General features: G+C 35.2%; 2 protein-coding genes across 13 annotated transcripts; both read left to right on the plus strand.

The window, feature by feature from the left end:
• Positions 1-638: 638 nt before the first annotated feature.
• Positions 639-9,024, plus strand: LOC114309607 (potassium transporter 2). 12 transcript variants are annotated; one of them, XM_028255384.2, is made up of 11 exons: positions 1,435-1,617; positions 1,775-1,969; positions 2,297-2,404; positions 2,619-2,853; positions 2,932-3,177; positions 3,258-3,311; positions 4,719-4,979; positions 6,880-6,932; positions 7,059-7,176; positions 7,389-7,643; positions 7,726-9,024. In XM_028255384.2, the coding sequence occupies exons 3-11, from the start codon at positions 2,366-2,368 to the stop codon at positions 8,829-8,831; spliced, it is 2,367 nt and encodes a 788-aa protein (XP_028111185.2). In that variant the 5' UTR covers positions 1,435-1,617; positions 1,775-1,969; positions 2,297-2,365; the 3' UTR covers positions 8,832-9,024. The 12 variants fall into 12 exon arrangements, with proteins under 12 accessions (XP_028111190.2, XP_028111192.2, XP_028111189.2 ...); XM_082882546.1 differs by adding an exon at positions 2,079-2,116 and having other exon boundaries at positions 1,609-1,969; XM_082882549.1 differs by lacking the exon at positions 1,435-1,617 and adding an exon at positions 2,079-2,116 and having other exon boundaries at positions 1,666-1,969; positions 2,302-2,404.
• A 2,605-nt stretch (positions 9,025-11,629) lies between these two features.
• On the plus strand, positions 11,630-13,556 carry LOC114309608 (potassium transporter). The gene is made up of 3 exons (XM_028255392.2): positions 11,630-12,330; positions 12,562-12,625; positions 13,257-13,556. The coding sequence occupies exons 1-3, from the start codon at positions 12,022-12,024 to the stop codon at positions 13,424-13,426; spliced, it is 543 nt and encodes a 180-aa protein (XP_028111193.2). The 5' UTR covers positions 11,630-12,021; the 3' UTR covers positions 13,427-13,556.
• Positions 13,557-17,561: the final 4,005 nt, after the last annotated feature.

A 17,561-nucleotide genomic window follows, 5' to 3' on the forward strand; every position in this document is an offset into this window, starting at 1 on the left:
GTACAAAATTACAAAGTGAAATTTAAAGAAACTATAAAAATTATTGGTGTAATTTATTTTTTTATCAATTCGTTATTTAGTTTATAATTTTATTGTAAAATCGCTCGAGCCGCATCCTAATCTGACCAACGTGAATAGCTTTCTCTGTGGGTGGGGGAATCGCTCGAGCCGCAGCATCCTAATCTGACCAACGTGAATAGCTTTTTCTGTGAGGGGGGCACATCTTCCTGTCTCACATATCACATTTATTCCTTCTCCCGCCCATGTTTTTAACACCATTTTTTTTTTTATTGAAAGAATGTTTTTAACACCATTGTTCTCTATAAAATCCTCACAATTTTTATATGCTCAAATCTCTCTCTCTCTCTTTATATACTTCAATCTCTCAGATATTATTCCCCATGTCTGTTTGTAACAATTTCCGTAGCAGCAAAATGTCGGTTCTGTTAATTTCTGTATTCTGTATAACAATAATAATAATACCGACAAAATCACACACTATTCGAGCTTCAAATGGGCATTCAATGGCAGACACACCAAGCTCATGCATACAACGCACATGGACAAAAAAAAAGTAAAAAGAAAAGTTAGGTGTGTTCCTTTATTGAAGTAACGCTTCGATGTATCTCTATCAAGCCCCATTCAGATCCGCGAGAGAGTGGTCCAAAGCGGATAAAAAAAACAAACTCATCATGGCATGTAAATCGTTCGTAACTGCTTTGCTTAGCTATAACTATTCTTCATTTATTTTTTCCATTTTTTAATTTTGGGCTTTTTTTTTTTCTTTTTGGTTGTTTGTAAATGAGTGCTTAAATGGAACTTAACTAAATCCATAATCTTCAATTAAGATTGACATTGCTTGAGAATGGGCTTTGATTGATTGTTGTCTCAAATAAAATCAAAGTCATTTTCTCGGGAAGCAAACAGTGGGTACCAATCAAACAACTGGAAAAAAAGGACCAAAATGGGGACCCAAATCAAGGAAAAAGGTCCCCATGGCGTTTGTAAAAGTAACGGCAAAAATGGGTAGGCGATTTGGCGTGAACTGAGAATGGAGGGGCAGTGTACCGTCTTAGAGAGAAGGGGCCATGTTCTCATCACGTGGCTCTGCCTATAAACCAGACTCATTGGTGTCTCATTCATCTTCATGGTCTCAAGTTATATTTCTGGAGATCAGTTTTGGTAAGTCCTTGATCAAAGCTGGGTAATCAATCTGTGAGCTGTGAATTAAGTTTTATGTACAGGTATAACTAACTTTCTCCTTGTTTGGTTCTAGAAGTTTTGGGTTTTTTTTTTTTTTTTTTGTCAAAAGGTGTGAGCTAGAAGGAAGTAGAGATAGGTTTTGCTATAACTTTCTCTTTCCCTTTTTTAATTGCATTGGCTTTTCTACCCATGAAGGTTTTGCTATATTTTTTCCCAGTTTGGTGGGAGTGTGGAAAATCTAGTCATCTTTTTTCTTTGTTTGTTTGACAGTGTATATTATATTCATACAGGCAGAGAGAGAGAGAGAGAAGAGGTTATTATGGTCATTAAAATTGCCTTTATTCCCTCGAGCTCATCTTGTTGTGATTGATTTTTTAACTTGACTGTTGTTGAGTCATGTCTCTTGTGATTGTGGTGAGTTTCCTTCGTATTACATTTTAACATTCTCTCTCTCTCTCTCTCTCTCTCTCTCTCTCTCTCTTTTTTGTTTTTGTTTGTTTCTCCCATGAAAATGTGAATCGACTTTTTTTTTAAAAATAGTTTATCCCCTCGGTCTTTATGATTTTGCTAGGTTATTTGTGTTCTAGAGTTCGACATTTTGTGTTTGGTCTCTTTTGCTTGATTTGGGGCAATAGTGAGTTATCAGTTTCTTTCCCTTCTCATCATCACACAACAGAAGAAGAAAAAAATTGTTCAGAGGAAAAAAAAAAAAAACCACTCTTCAACATTTGGGGACTTTCAACTGAATAATTGTGGTGTCTGTGAGGTACAATACCTTTGGCATTCACTTTTCATTTGGAGATTTCTTGCTTTCTTGGATTTTCTCATTCACTTTTCATTTGGAATTTATTGCTTTATTGGATTTTTTCACAAAGGCTAAAAGTCTGCTAAAAAGTTGATGGGAATGATGAAGGTATGGATGTCATGTGCGTTTATTGAAAAGTTGTGAAAGTGTGTTGCTTTAATCTCTTTTAGATAATGATGGAGTAAAGTAGAGATTTGGGTCGGTCTCTTTGGGTTCTTTGAAATGTTCTTCTATTTCTGTTTAAAATTTCAGTCTCTGTATATACCCTCAATGTTTCTATTGTTTCAGTGAAGATCTGCACCTAGCTGGTCTCCACCAACACACAAAAAAAAGTGTGAAGATTGACGCCTAAGAAGCATGGATCTTGACTACTCGAAGTGTTGGAGCACTTCCAAGGTTTGTCCACAACTTTTGTTCCATGTAAAGATATATTTACAATTCATATAATTATGAGCCTATCCCTTTGTTTCTTGCTGTTTGATTGGACATGATTAACCTACAAAATTTCAATTCTTAATGTGAGTGAATGGTGAACATTCACATCTTAGATTTGTACCATGCTTTCTTTACTGAACAGTTCTGAGAAATTGCTTGCTGAATTGTATTTCAGAAGGATTCTTGGAAGACAACTTTGCTCTTAGCTTATCAAAGTCTTGGTGTAGTATACGGGGACCTGAGCATTTCCCCTCTCTATGTTTACAAGAACACGTTTGCAGAAGACATTCATCACTCAGAGACGAATGAAGAGATTTTTGGTGTTCTTTCATTTGTTTTCTGGACTCTAACTCTAGTTCCTTTGTTCAAATATGTCTTTATAGTTCTTCGAGCTGATGACAATGGAGAGGGTGGGTACTATAATAATCTGATAAACATCCAAATCATTTGGTCACAAAACTGAGTTTTCTAAGTTCATAATATTGTAGGTGGTACTTTTGCGCTCTATTCCCTAATATGCAGGCATGCTAAAGTAAGCCTTCTGCCCAACCGTCAAGTTGCCGATGAAGCACTCTCCACGTATAAACTAGAGCACCCTCCGGAGAAAAAGAAGAGCTCGAGGGTAAAATTATTGCTCGAGGAGCACAAATCCTTGCACACTGCTTTGCTAATCTTGGTTCTACTTGGCACATGTATGGTAATTGGAGATGGCTTGCTCACTCCAGCCATTTCAGGTACTTTCTCTTTTCTTTTAGACTTTTTCTTAATTTGCTTCCATTTCTCCTAATTTTCTGACTACCTGTTTCTGTTGCAGTTTTCTCTGCTGTTTCTGGCCTTGAGTTATCCATGTCTAAGGAACATCATCAATGTAAGCTCTCTATCATACAAAGAAAGTATTAGTTAATATTTAATCATTTATTCCAGTACATAGAGAACCTTGCAGGCTGTTAAGATGACAATCCAACAGAATTAATTGAAGTTATCGAGCAGGAGAGGGGTGGGGTTTGTAATTTTTTGACAAGTTTGCGTTCAAACAGAGTCGAAATAATGCTACTTACCTTGTTTTTCTTATTATTACCAATATGAAGCGAAACTATTTGGCCTACAATGCCAAGGGGACCATCAAAATTGTCCAAATGTTCTGCTTTCGTCCTTTCCTATCATTTCTTGCCTTATCCCTTTCTGCTGTGTTTGGTAGGAGTTTTTGAGGTGGGATTTGGAAAAGGAATGAGAAATGTAATCCTATTTATGTTTGGTTATAATAAAAAATATATGGGAAAAGAAAGGGGGTGAGAAATAAATAAAGAAATAGGATACCTTTTAGGACATCAATTCTATTTTATAACCAACACAACCAAACATAGTTGGGATTTGAAATTCTATTAATTCTTTCTCCTTTTCCTTTCATTTCCATTTCCCTTCCCAAATCTCCCAACCAAACACAGCGTTCAAGTTTTATTTTGGGGGATTATATCTAATGTTTCTTTTGATCTGTTCCAAGTGATCTGAGAGTGATCATGGATGTGCCCTTGATTTTGACCTCAATCATAAGTATAACAGTTCAGAGTGGCGAAAGGTGATTTAATAAATTTCATCCAAAGTGGAAAAACAAATACACAAGTGACAAGTCTTAAGATTATGCAGTAACACGTAGGGGCTAAAGTTCTTGATAACAAATTTTGACCGGATGAAATTAAAATTTTCCATTGGAGTTCTCTTCGTGAGGAAAAATCTATATAAGTGGGTTTTATCCAATCTCTCTCATGGCACATACATTTTTGCGCCTATCTTTATTCGTAAACAAGAATTTACCCATGGAAGCACGTATCTTTATTCTTGAACAAGGATTTACCCATGGAAATTAAAAAAATAAGTAATACAGAGGTAGAATAGTTAACTTGTGTTAATTGGCTAAATTATTTCCGATGTATTGTTGACTCTAGCTGCGTATTCACATACCCTTTCCTGTACTGTGCTTGTTAAGATGTATCTATCAGAAATTAAAGCAACTATACTACTATAGGATTATGAGTTGAATTCCATGTGAGATAAATCTAATAATAATTTTTTTTTTCTTTGAGCAATTATATGAGATTTACCTTCACCAAGTAGTTCATGATTTTGAGTGCTTGTTGTTAGAGAATTTTAGGCTTAAAAGTTTCTAAACTGCGTATTTTTGCTTGTTTTGTAGTTAAATGTCAGGTTTTTTGGTTTGTACCTGGTTTCATGTTACCCTTTATGTTCCTTACATCTATATCTATGCTTCCATTTGCAGATGCGATGGTTCCAATTACCTGCTTCATATTAGTATGCCTATTTGCATTACAACATTATGGCACGCACCGTGTTGGTTTTGTTTTCGCGCCACTGGTGTTGACTTGGCTACTATGCATCAGTTCCCTTGGCTTGTACAATATACTCCACTGGAACCCACATGTTTATAAAGCTCTTTCACCTTATTACATGTTCAAGTTCTTAAAGAAGACACGAAAAAGCGGATGGATGTCATTGGGTGGGATTTTATTGTGCATAACAGGTGAGTTTGGAAAACAGTTGTACAAGGAAAATTCTCATGCTTTCCATTTTGTTAGTCCTTCAGGTGAGTCAGTTCTTTGTGATACCTGTGTAGCAAGATATCCTGGCAGGCGATATCTATGATCCAAAATTCTATTGCTAAATGGTATTGGATGTAGGTGAATTTTTGTCTATGACAGAAACTGCAGAGTCTCATAGAAATGGCCTTTTGTTTTTAAAAAATATATAATTTGTCTTGTAGGATTTATTCCTTTTCAAGAATTCAATTTAAGAGTACTTAAAATTAATTGCTTCAGCAGTAGTCTTTTTTTGGTAAGTGGTCTCTGTAATAATCAAAGCACTTTCCAGGATTTACATGGGTATGTCATGTGACCTGTTGACACAGAAGTGTCCGAGTAATATTTGAAGTTTTACTTGAACATGGGGAATGTTCAAGGTGGTCTGTCCCATTGCCGGACTGGTCATCATTGGGGATTAATTGGGATTGTCAATTCAGTATTAATCCAAAGCAAATTTTTGATAACAAGAATATCGAATCTATGTGACGTGTATTCCAGTAGGCACCAACCATGAACATTTCTATATGTTGTAGTTTTTGTACATTTAGCAATTCTGATTATTGTCCATGTTTCAATTTCTTTTAGTGCAAATTACAACAGAAGTCCCTGTAGTTTGTTTTTTGTGTCAATAGGAAGAGCAAATACGGGAATGGGTTTGGGAGAGGCAGTGGCTAAGAAGCACGGACACGGATATGGATGCGGATGCAGATACGGACGCAGACACGGACATGGATGTAGACACGGAACATGGCGATTTCAAAAATATGGAGACACGGATACGGCGGGGACACGGCAATAAAATATGTTTTAATATATTTTTATTTACTATCTAGAATAATATTATATCCACAAACAATCAATATTAACAAAAACTAACACTAATTCTTTTTTTCTTTTTTTTTTAATAAAAAAAAAAACTTTAAATTAACTCTTACAGTGTATATATTTTTTTTATATAGATGATTTTTTAAGTATTTAAATTAAATATATATATATATATATATTAAACATTCAACATTCATCAAAGTACTAAATAAAATGGAGGAAAAGACAATTTTGGATGTCCCTAGTGTGTCCCCCATGTGTCCTCGACTTGTCCCCTGAAAATAAATTAACTAAGGGAACACGCCATGTGGTGTGTCCCATATGTGTCCCCGAAGTGTCCGCATGTCCTCGAAGTGTCCGTGTGTCTGACATAGATACGGCACTTGTTTTGAAGTGTTGGTGCTTCATAGGGCGGTGGGCTGTGACGGTGGTTTTAAATGGGTTTATGGTATATGCAATCAAAGTGTAAATTGGGTGTTTAGCTTGGAATGGTATTGGGAGTGGCGGTAGGCACTGGTGATGGATTCAAATGGGGTTATGGTATATGCAATCAAAGTGTAAATTGGGTGTTGAGGTTTGTAGAATGGGTGAGAGAGAGAGCGAGAGAGAGACAGAGAGAGAGGGTATCATGTTGCCATGCCTTGCGGGCACAAAGGAAAGGCAGCATTGATCAGGAGTTTAGTAAATGTTTTGAGGGGTGGTAATAGTGGTGGGCAATAACATTGTTTAAGCGAGTAAGGCAGTGGTTAGGCTGTTGTATGCAATATATGTATAGGTACCATACAATGGATTAAGCATATACAAATTGTAAAATTAAAGGCAAATTTGTTGCAACTTGAATTATAAGGACTAAACTAACACAAGTGGCAAACTATAGGGACTACTGTTGTAATTTGCCAGTCCTTTTATTATTAATTAAAAACTTGGTTAATTTTGTGCCACTGGCATGCATAGTATTGTGAAAACTCAGTAGCTCAACAACAGATGAGCCAACACATTTTTTAACTGTACTTGTAGGCTCAGAGGCAATGTTTGCTGATCTTGGCCACTTCTCGTATGCTGCAATTCAGGTACATCTTGCCAAAATGTTTAATTTCTCTGATTAAATGTTTTGTGCTGACACCATCTTCTCTATCCAACCAAAAGATGTCTCTTGCCTACAAAAAGGAAAAGTTCTTACTCTTTACCAATTGCAGATTGCTTTCACCTTTTTGGTTTATCCGGCACTTATTTTGGCATATATGGGTCAAGCTGCCTACTTGTCACAGCATCACCAGACCAATTACCAGATCAATTATTATGTCTCAGTCCCAGGTATAATGTTGGCATTGTGATACTAGTTAGACTGTCATCCAATTGTGATGTGCTTTATTAGATTGTCCACATAGTTAGCAAGCTTTGCCCACCTCAAATGGCGCAAAGATATTGACAGTTGCATAGATTGGTATAATAGTTGCCTCCTATTTTATTTTATTTAATGTTTACTATTGAAGTAGCATAATGGTTGCACACACTTTTGCTCACAGAAAGTGTGAGGTGGCCAGTGCTTGTAGTAGCAATCCTTGCTTCCGTTGTGGGAAGTCAAGCGATCATTAGTGGAACATTCTCCATCATCAACCAGAGTCAATCACTTGGTTGTTTTCCAAGAGTCAAGGTTGTTCACACTTCTGATAAGATACACGGTCAAATCTACATCCCTGAGATCAACTGGATGCTGATGATCCTCTGCATTGCTGTGACCATTGGATTCAGAGATACAAAACATATGGGCAATGCATCAGGTAAACTATGCTTTCAATCTGTTATCAGTTGGATCATCTTCTGGATTCCCTAGCATTAGGTAAATATACTGTTCTATTGCAGGGTTGGCAGTTATGGCAGTGATGCTCGTGACCACGTGCCTCACTTCGTTGGTTATTATGCTTTGTTGGCACAAACCCCCTATAGTAGCTCTTACCTTCCTACTCTTCTTTGGCTCATTTGAATTACTCTATTTCTCGGCTTCACTTATTAAGTTCCTTGAGGGTGCTTGGCTCCCCATCCTCCTAGCACTCTTTCTTGTCACCATCATGTTTGTTTGGCATTATGCTACCATCAAGAAATATGAATACGACTTGCACAACAAGGTTTCATTGGAATGGTTATTAGCCTTGGGTCCAAGTTTGGGCATTGCTCGAGTCCCAGGGATTGGCATTGTGTTCACTGATCTCACCTCTGGCATCCCCGCAAACTTCTCGCGCTTTGTCACCAACTTACCCGCCTTCCATCGCGTCCTTGTCTTCGTGTGTGTAAAATCAGTTCCTGTCCCTTACGTGCCACCTGCCGAGCGGTATCTCGTGGGTCGGGTGGGTCCCTCGGCTCACCGGTCGTACAGGTGTATCGTCCGTTACGGGTACCGTGACGTTCACCAGGATGTCGATTCTTTCGAATCCGAACTTGTTAACAAGCTGGCCGATTTCATCCGCTATGATTGGTGTGGGAGGCATGGAAACAAGGATGATGGGTCTCGATCTGGTGGATCATCATCATCAAGTGAGTGTAGATTGGCAGTGATAGGAATGGTGGCGCTCTCTGGCATGCCAGCTTTTGAGATAGAGGAAAGTGTGCAACCACAGAGTGTATCAGGAAGTTTCCCAACCATAGAGAGCGTGACAGATGTCATTGAGATGGAGCGTGTTGTGGAAAGAAGAGTGAGATTTGCAATCGACGAGTCTGATTCCGATGAACGGTCTGATTTGGATATGCAATTGAAAGAAGAGCTGCAAGACTTGTTTGCCGCTCAACAAGCCGGGACTGCTTTCATTCTCGGGCATTCACATGTCAAGGCAAAACGAGGGTCATCTCTTATGAAGAGATTGGCCATCAATTTCGGGTATAATTTCCTGAGGAGGAATTGCCGGGGAGCGGATGTTGTGCTCAAGGTGCCTCCTGTGTCTCTCCTTGAGGTGGGCATGGTCTATGTTGTGTAGATGCTACAAATGTAGCTAAGAGCTGTATGAGAAAATCCCAAAACTCAGATAGGTGTATTCCAGGAAGGTAAATTGAGCAGGTTAACTAGATCAATGCTATGCTGTAGAAAAAAAGCAAACAGTTCATCTCAAAATGTAGTGGTTTGCAATTAACAAGACAAGAAAGAAAAGTAAGAAAAGTAATCCCTCATCATCATCATCATCATCTTCTTCTTCTTCTTCTTCTTCTTCTTTATGTTTTTGTTTTTGTTTTTGTTTTTTTTTTTGAGATAAATTATACAAATAGTTCCTATAGTTTAGGACTCATGTCTTTTTGATCTCTGACTTTTCAATTGTAACACATTTGACCCTAATTTTTTAATCTTGTTTCAAATAAGGACAATTGAAAATACTATTGTTAAATTTCAAGGACAAAATCGTCAATTTAATAAAATATAAACTAATTTGATAAAAATAAATGTCAAAAAAATATTTTTAATTTTTTTCAAATTATTTGTATCCACCAATGATAAAATTATGTAAAATTGATAAAAAATAATAAAAATTACATGATTAATTTTTTAAAATTAATTTTACATGATCATCATCCAAACACATAATAAAAATTAATTTGGTAAAAAAAATAAATAAATATCTAAAAGATTTATCAATTTTACATAATTTTATTTTTAGTTGGTAGGAATAATTTTTAAAAATTCAAAAATATTTGTTTGACTTTTATTTTTATCAAATTAGTTTATATTTTATCAAATTGACGATTTTACCCTCGAAAAATTTAATGATATCTTCAATTGTCCTTATTTGGAACAAGATTCAAAATTCAAGGTCAAATGTGTCACAATTGAAAAATCAGGGACCAAAGTGGCATAAGTTCCAAACTATAGGGACTATTAGTGTAATTCAACCATTTTTTTTTTTTTTTTTTTTTTTTTGGGAGGGGGGGGGGGGGGGGGGGGGGGGGGGGGGGGGGGGGGGGGTTTGAGATGTTAAGATGTGACCTATATGACTTCTTATGGCATACATGATTTTGCAGAGGAAGTGGTTACTTGCTGTTATTCATATTTTAGATGATTTTTCATAGGCTGTTTATGAAAAAATGATAATTCCAGGTTTCTGATAATTTGCCCTAGAAATCTGCCCCTTCATTTTTTTTGCCCAAAGCCAAGTTAACAGGTTAAATGTGATACTTCCTTTGTAGCATTTCAGCAAATTTTTGAGTGTTTTGTATTATTTGCTTTTGAGAGTGTAAACACAGATTTTGGGAACTGAACTGCAGACTTCGAATTCAGAGGCTTGTGAAACTTCCTGTGTGTTTGGTTGTGTTTTCGTTTTTTATTTTTGTTTTTTGTATTTTTGAAAACAAAAATAATAAATTTGAGAACACCATTTTCATATATATGTTTTTTTTTTTTGGAAAATTAGTAATACATCCTCCAATATAAATACATATGAGATCTAATCCACGCAAAAAGATCATAGTTTAATAAAATTTCAAAGGTGAAGTCCATATTATTTGGTTTTATATTTTTGTATGACTAATTTATCCCAACGCTGTGTTTGCTTAGGAGATTTGAGAAGGGATTTAGAAAGAAAAAAAAAAGGGAAAAAAGTGTATGAAATCAAGTAAAATATAAGTATATTTTATTTACATTTCACCTACGTTTTCCTTTTTCCTTTTCAAATCCCTTTCTAAATCCCCTAACCAAATACAACCTTACACAATTAGGCCATGTTTGTTTGGGCGGACTGGATTAGCATTCCCATGACTAATAATCCTGGGATTACGAATTCGTTGGATTATGTATCCCATCTTAACTAAAAGTCAAGTTTAAAATAATTAGTCCGTACTTCAATTGTTTAACCAAACATCGGATTAATAATTTTATTGGACTATTAGTCCAATCCCAAGATCATGTCCACCCAAACAAACATGGCCTTAGAGAAATTTTAGTGAAAGAAAATTTCTCTACCAAGTCAGAGAAATTCTAGTCAGAGAAATTTCACGCAAATAAATTTCAGTCGAAGAAATGAAGATTTCTCTGACTTGGGTTAGTGAAATTTTATTTATTTATTTGAATTTCATATTCATCATAGATCTTGGTTGATAGTTCTTAATGAGAGAATTTAAAAAAAAAAGAGAAAAAAAGAAAAAGAAAACTAGAGATATGTAAATCAAAATTATTGAATTTTAAATCATTCCACAACAAAACAACGTTTCTCTGCTTTAGTATGGGATATTTTGGTCTAAGAATAACTTCCACAAATTTAAAGGACTTAAATTATGAAATATATATATTTTTATCCTTGTACTAGTAAAACTTTTTAACGAGGGAGCTCTAACTAAAATTCCTATGTTTTTTTTAGTAGAAACAATTTTTGAAGATTCAGTCATTTTTAGGTCCGGCAGTGAATGCCTTATGAGCTTCAATTATTGATTATTCATAGGATATTTTTTCTGATCCTTGGTTTCACTTCAACTCTGCCCACACATAACCAAATGGATATGTCTTTGTAGTTTGTATATGTTTTTTTGTATTATTTAAAAATAAGTTTTAAGTAGGGCATATCATCATCAAAATGCTCCTCTCAAATTTCAATAGTCTATTAAAGTGCCACGTACTCTCCTACCCAACCACTAGCTTTTCCAAGAGGTAGTCATGCAATGTAATACTAGTTGGCATTATTATCCTCTGGTGGCTGGTGGTTCAACAAAGCAAAAAAGGATACCCACACACCAAGTTGTGTCCCTAGTTTGTGTCTTAAGAAATAAAAAATAAAAAATAAAAAATAAAAAATTTGATACCAGTGGTATGCCACAAATACATTTTTACTATTTATTTATGTGAGTTCAGCATGAAATTCATATGAATAAATAACTAAAATGAATTTGTGATGGTATAAGTGCCACTAAATAATTTTCAATTTCAAAGTATTTTATTACAGTGTGGTAAAAAAATTTCACAATTTCGAGACACGTGACTATTCTCTGTCTTCAAATTTCTTTATCTTATCATATTTCTTCACAATATAATGAAAATTACGAGACATAATCGTACGAATGAAAATGAATTGAGATATAAAAAAATTTAGAACCAAAGAATTTAAGACGAGAGAATCTCGTGCCCACGTATAGCTACCTACATAAGAGGTGCATAGAGGGTTGAATCTTTTGAGTTTGAAGAAAACAAACATGGGACTTGGGGCTCTCCCCTTGTCACCCTCCTCACATAATGCTTTTTTCCCTAATTTCGGAGTAAATTACCAGAGCCTGACCAAACATGGTGTTAAAAGAACAGTGAAATTCAGAAGAGTTTTTTCAGCAAAATTAGAGGAAAATGAGAAGGAAGAAGAACCCAAGAAGGAGAAGAGCAAGCAGTCATTGTTTGGGATGGTGACAGATGCTCTTGACTTTTCACAGGTTAGGTCTGATGAGGATGCCCTACTCCTTGATGAGGCTAGAGAAGCCACCAAGTCTGGGGAGAAGATGAATAGGGAACAGGTAAACACATACTGAATTTATTTATTTATTTATTTATTTTTAAAGCTATGTTTGGATGTTGGAATTGGAGAGGAATTTCTAAAAAGAGGAAAAGAAGAAGAAAAAATTAACTTTCTATTTTATTTTTGTTTTTTATAACAGATCCAAACACGATTTTGAGTTTCTTTGTGTATGTTTGAGCTTATAGTGTTTCTTTTTAAGTGGTGAAGTGGATGTTCTCATGTGATGCAGTATGGAGCTCTAAGAAGGAAGATTGGAGGAACATACAAGGATTTCTTTAAATCTTACGTTGATGGTAAGAATGCATATAAGTTATTAATTGGTTCACATAACTATTTAAATAATAGTTTAGCATAATTATATATATACTAAATGTTGAGATTTTCATGTGAGTCGAAATTGACAGTTCCAGATTGAATCAGTTGTTACAAAAGAATCTGTACTTGAAATTATAAAGGGATAATTTAAAAATAAAATTATGTGATACAAAAGTGTCAACACCAACTCAACCATTTGCATTATATAATAGAATAGATATACATATTCTTTCTTTGTTTAATATTTCATTAATTATTTTGAATCCATTGAAAAAAATAAAAATCATTTCAAACCAATCAAAAAATGAAATATTATTTCCATCCAGGAAAAGTAGAAATCAAAACTTAAAATTCTGCCTCATTGACCATATTTATTTATTTATTTCCATTGCCTAGTAATTTGGAGTTAATTTTCAATCAACAACAGAATCAACTCAAAGCCTGCCTTTGACCATGTTTATTTCCATTGCCTAGTAATATTATCTAGCATTTTTGAAAAATATGAAAGCAATATTGCACAAATTAATGTCTTTCATTTTTAACAGCCATTTTTCTCCTAATCTTAAATCATTTTTTTTTTTTTTTTTTTTCCCCCCCCTCTTAAATTAGTGGATGGACAATACGTTGAAGAAGGCTGGATCGACAAAACCTGCAAAATCTGCAAGAAGGATACGAGGGGTGAACCGAGGCAAGTCGACAAGTTGGGTAGATATGTTCATGTAGCATGTTTAGAAAAACCTCAATCTGGGAATTTCTTTACTAGACTCTTCTCAGGATGAAGCATGTCATGGAAATATGAAATTTTAGTGTTTTTATTTTTCATTTTTTAGTAGCATAGCTTGATGGAAGAGCATTGCATTGTATAACTTCAATGCTATAATGAGAAACATATTTCTCTTTTGAATTCAATACTTTGTTGTGCTTGTTAAAGAATGATAGTTTATTTGGGATTCTTCCATTCTTCAAACAGAACAAACAAAGATAGAATCAATAAACAAATGATTAATAATCATTTTCTTTTAGAAGAAATCGAAGAATTTATTGAGAATCCTATAAGATCCATTGTTCTTTTTTCGAATTCTATAAGATCCATTGTTCTTTTTGCTCTAACAAATGGTCCGAACTTCATCTGAGTTTAAATACTATTGAAAGATCCATTACGCTGTGTTTGGTTAAGGGATTTGGAAAGAGAAAGGAAAAAAAATAGGTGAAACTATGTAAAATGTAGGTATATTTTATTCATATTTCACCTACATTTTTCCTTTCTTTTTCTAAATCCCTTCTCAAATTTTTCAACCAAACACAGTATTAAAAATTTTCAAATATGTAAAATAGCTACAACCTAAGGGAAGGGGGAGTGGGTTGGGGGTTCAAACCCGTGTCAATAGGGGCGGAGGTATAGATGGTCCAGGGGGGTCACGTCTCTCCCCTGGGTTTTGGATTTTTGTTTCTTTTTTTTGGCAAATATAAAGAAAATATTTTAAATAAAAATATTATTTAGAGTGAAATATCAATGATATTTTTAAAACTATGAGAATAATAATGATTGTTTTAATTGAAAATAAAGAGACTACGATAAGTCATATTATTATCTATGAAAATTTCAATATAATAGTGAGGTCTATCATTATTGACATGCAAATATTATTAATCTCAATGAAGATGTGAAATTTATTAGATTGTTAGATATATTTGACATGTGGGATTCATTATCCATGTGTTTCTTTACTATTGGTTGATAATATCATCATAATATTATAATTTTATTAAATTTCTACTCAAATTTTGTATAAAAAGCTACTTTATCATTATATAATTTTAAAACTTGTATCCGTGACTTTTTTTATATTGTCCATGATACACTATTTATAAATAATATATATATATATATATATATATTATCTTTCTTGAAGTCCATCTTAAAAATTTATGTAAAATATTTTTAGAAAAATTTTCAATATTATAATTAATAAGTGTCTCATCTCATTTAATATTTTGACTCCACTATTGCGTGTCAAGTCATTCAAGTCTTAAATCACAACCCTTCGCTCATGCTTATTATGAATGGAAACAGATTATTTTAGTAATTTTTTGACTTTTTATAAAAGATATGTAAAAAATAAAGAAAGTGATATGACAATTTATAGTGACTTTTTAATTATTTAGCTAAAATTAAAGATTGCCAAACGAAACCTTATTTTCTTGATATATAGTTCTTAAGCATGTTGATGCCATTAGGCATCAGAGGGCACATATTGATTTGGATGTGGAATTAATGCATTTTCCTACTGGTAACTGACATAATGTTTTCTTATAATTACACAGTTTTTTTAGTTCTTGTGTGATTGATTTGTCAACTTCATAAAAGAAAGATTGAACACCTAAAATTGTGTATTGGAATGCTATGTTATATGGATCTCGCGTCTGATACTTGATATTTATATAAAGGTATAAGATATGTGTTGGATACTTTTCAATAGATACTTTTTTTATAAAACACTTATATGTACATATTGTTGTATATTGCTATAAATGTTTTTTTAACATTATAAGTTATATATAATATCATTTTATTTCACATATTTGATTAAAAATATAAAAATATGACATTATTTTGCCCAGTCTACGTACTCGTAAATTTATGATGTGATGAGTCTGACCTTTAAATATATACCCGCACTCGTCACCCGTATCTGAATTCATGTAACATAGTTGTAATGTGCACTAAAATGTACAATTAATTTAGTTAGGTTTGATATATTTTGCATGCCTTGAGATTATAGCCATTTGATAGGTCTAACTTTCTTTTATTTTTTTAATTTTAATTTTAATTTTATTTTTCTTTAACAATTTGATGTTTGTAAATGACTCAATTTATTTCAACTCCGGTATGAATGTATACAACAAATAAACAATATGTGTATTCATTAGGAATGGCAACGGGCCAGGGCGGGGCCGGGGACTACACTCCCCGTTCCCGTCCCCGTCCCTAATCCCTGGCGGGGGAACCCATCACTCCCCGTCCCTATCCCCGTCCCTTAACGGGGATCGGGTTTTCCCAACCCCGAAAAATCTCCGAGTTTTTTTTTTTTTTTTTTTGAATTTTGTTCAAGAACAACAAATCAATATATATGATATATCAGTATATTTCATCATCATCAACAGATTTAAATTAAAAAAAAATTAATCTGAAAAAAAAAATGTTTTCAACAATAATACCAATAATTATCATTAACAACAATACAATACCAACAAGATCAGATCAGAGAGAGAGAGAGAGAGAGAGAGGGGTAACGGATCTGAGAGAGAGAGAGGGGTAACGGATCTGAGTACACTTCCATCGTCTGGCACAGATTTGAGCAGCGCTAGTGACCAGACCAGGCTCTATGGCAAGATCGACGGTGGCTATGGCGATGGCGGTGGGTTCGGTGGTGGTGAGAGAAAGACGGACCTTCTGCGACGGTGGCGGTGGCGGTGGCCATGAGAAATAGAAAGAGAGAGAAAGACAAATCGATGTGAGGAGAAAAGAGAGAGAATGGGGGGTCGGGGCCAACGGTGGTGGTGGTGTCGCCGTGTCGGTGACGGTGATAGCGAGAGAGTTAAGAGAGAGAGAGAGAGAAAAACGAGAGAGTTGAAGGAGAGTGAGAGAGTTGAGAGAGAAGAACGCGAGACTAAGAGAGAGAGAGAGTTGAGATGAGAGAGTCAGAGAGTAAGAGATATAATACAACTAAACACATAGGTATATAATGGGGATGCTTTGGGGAAATTTCGGGACGGGACCGGGGCCCAGGAGCCTATCTCCGTCCTCAGCCCAAAAATCATCAAGAATGTATTTTTCAATACCAGCCCCGACCATATGGGGAATAATTTTCGGAGAAAACCCTATTTATCGAGGCTAGGCAGTCCGGGTCCTCGTCAGGTCGGGTTCATATTGCCATCCATAGTATTCATGCATATATGTACGCAGTATAGTGATGGAAGTTGTAGATAATTCAAGTTGCATGACCCTTTAACTCCCATTCATGAACCTTATTTTAAGGGTTCTGGATTGGCCATCTAAACTTTTTTTTTGATAACTCGGTATTCGGTGTATTGGACCAACTAATCCAGGGATCAAGCATTTGGACTTAGTGAAATCATTTTGGAGCCGATTTTGGTGATCCAAACTATTCAATTTTTAAAACTTATTAAGTAGAATATTGATGCAAAAAATTAAAATAATTAGATATCGGTAACTATATATGTGGGGAAATATTTTCTAAGTACCAACACGTGGTAAGGTGACGCCGACGTGTCAGCCGAGGTGCCACGTGTCTTGGTCGTTGTGCCGAGGTCATCTCGGCTAGGCCGAGGTTGCCTCCGAAGATATTGGAATCCGAGATAAGCGGATAAGGGACAAGAGTCCTAGAATGAAGAGGGAACTCAACTTGGATATGGATAAGAGTCCTAGATTGGGAGAAGACTTCAGTTTGGGTAAAGATAAGACTCTTAGAGAGTTTATCCTAATCCCACTAGGAGTCCCAGATTAGCAGTAATCCTAAGTCCATTAGGGCCAGGCTCCTATTGGGACTAGGATTGTATTGGCTATAAAAGAGAGGCACCCCCATGGGTCTGAGGTATGTTTTTGATACTCAAGCTTGTGAGTTTAGTATTTGATTTATCTTTGAGAGATATACTGACTTGATCGTCGGAGTGCCCCCGGGTGGTCGAAACCACCGCGGGATTCTTATATTTCTGTTGCAGGTCAGTCAGGTGCCATCTATTCTGCCAGTGCTCTCCAGCCGGTTACTAAGCGGGCAGTGTGGTCGGAAAATCACCCACACAATTTGGCGCCGTCTGTGGGAAAGAAAGAAGAATAGATGGCCAATGACGGACAGAAGGATCAGACTGGAGACAACGCTCTTGCTGGGAATA

This window comes from Camellia sinensis, chromosome 8 (assembly GCF_055761805.1).
Source record: "Camellia sinensis isolate YWXY chromosome 8, ASM5576180v1, whole genome shotgun sequence".
Classification (NCBI taxonomy): domain Eukaryota; kingdom Viridiplantae; phylum Streptophyta; class Magnoliopsida; order Ericales; family Theaceae; genus Camellia; species Camellia sinensis.

Excerpts from the sequence above, each read along its gene's own strand:
- LOC114309607 (XM_028255389.2), top strand. The coding sequence starts at position 2,366 with ATGGATCTTGACTACTCGAAGTGTTGGAGCACTTCCAAG. Across the intron at positions 3,312-4,718 it reads GTCTAAGGAACATCATCAAT|ATGCGATGGTTCCAATTACC; the intron begins GTAAGCTCTCTA and ends TTCCATTTGCAG. Across the intron at positions 7,177-7,388 it reads TTATTATGTCTCAGTCCCAG|AAAGTGTGAGGTGGCCAGTG; the intron begins GTATAATGTTGG and ends TTTTGCTCACAG.
- LOC114309608 (XM_028255392.2), top strand. The coding sequence starts at position 12,022 with ATGGGACTTGGGGCTCTCCCCTTGTCACCCTCCTCACATAATGCTTTT. Across the intron at positions 12,331-12,561 it reads AGAAGATGAATAGGGAACAG|TATGGAGCTCTAAGAAGGAA; the intron begins GTAAACACATAC and ends CATGTGATGCAG. Across the intron at positions 12,626-13,256 it reads CTTTAAATCTTACGTTGATG|TGGATGGACAATACGTTGAA; the intron begins GTAAGAATGCAT and ends CTCTTAAATTAG.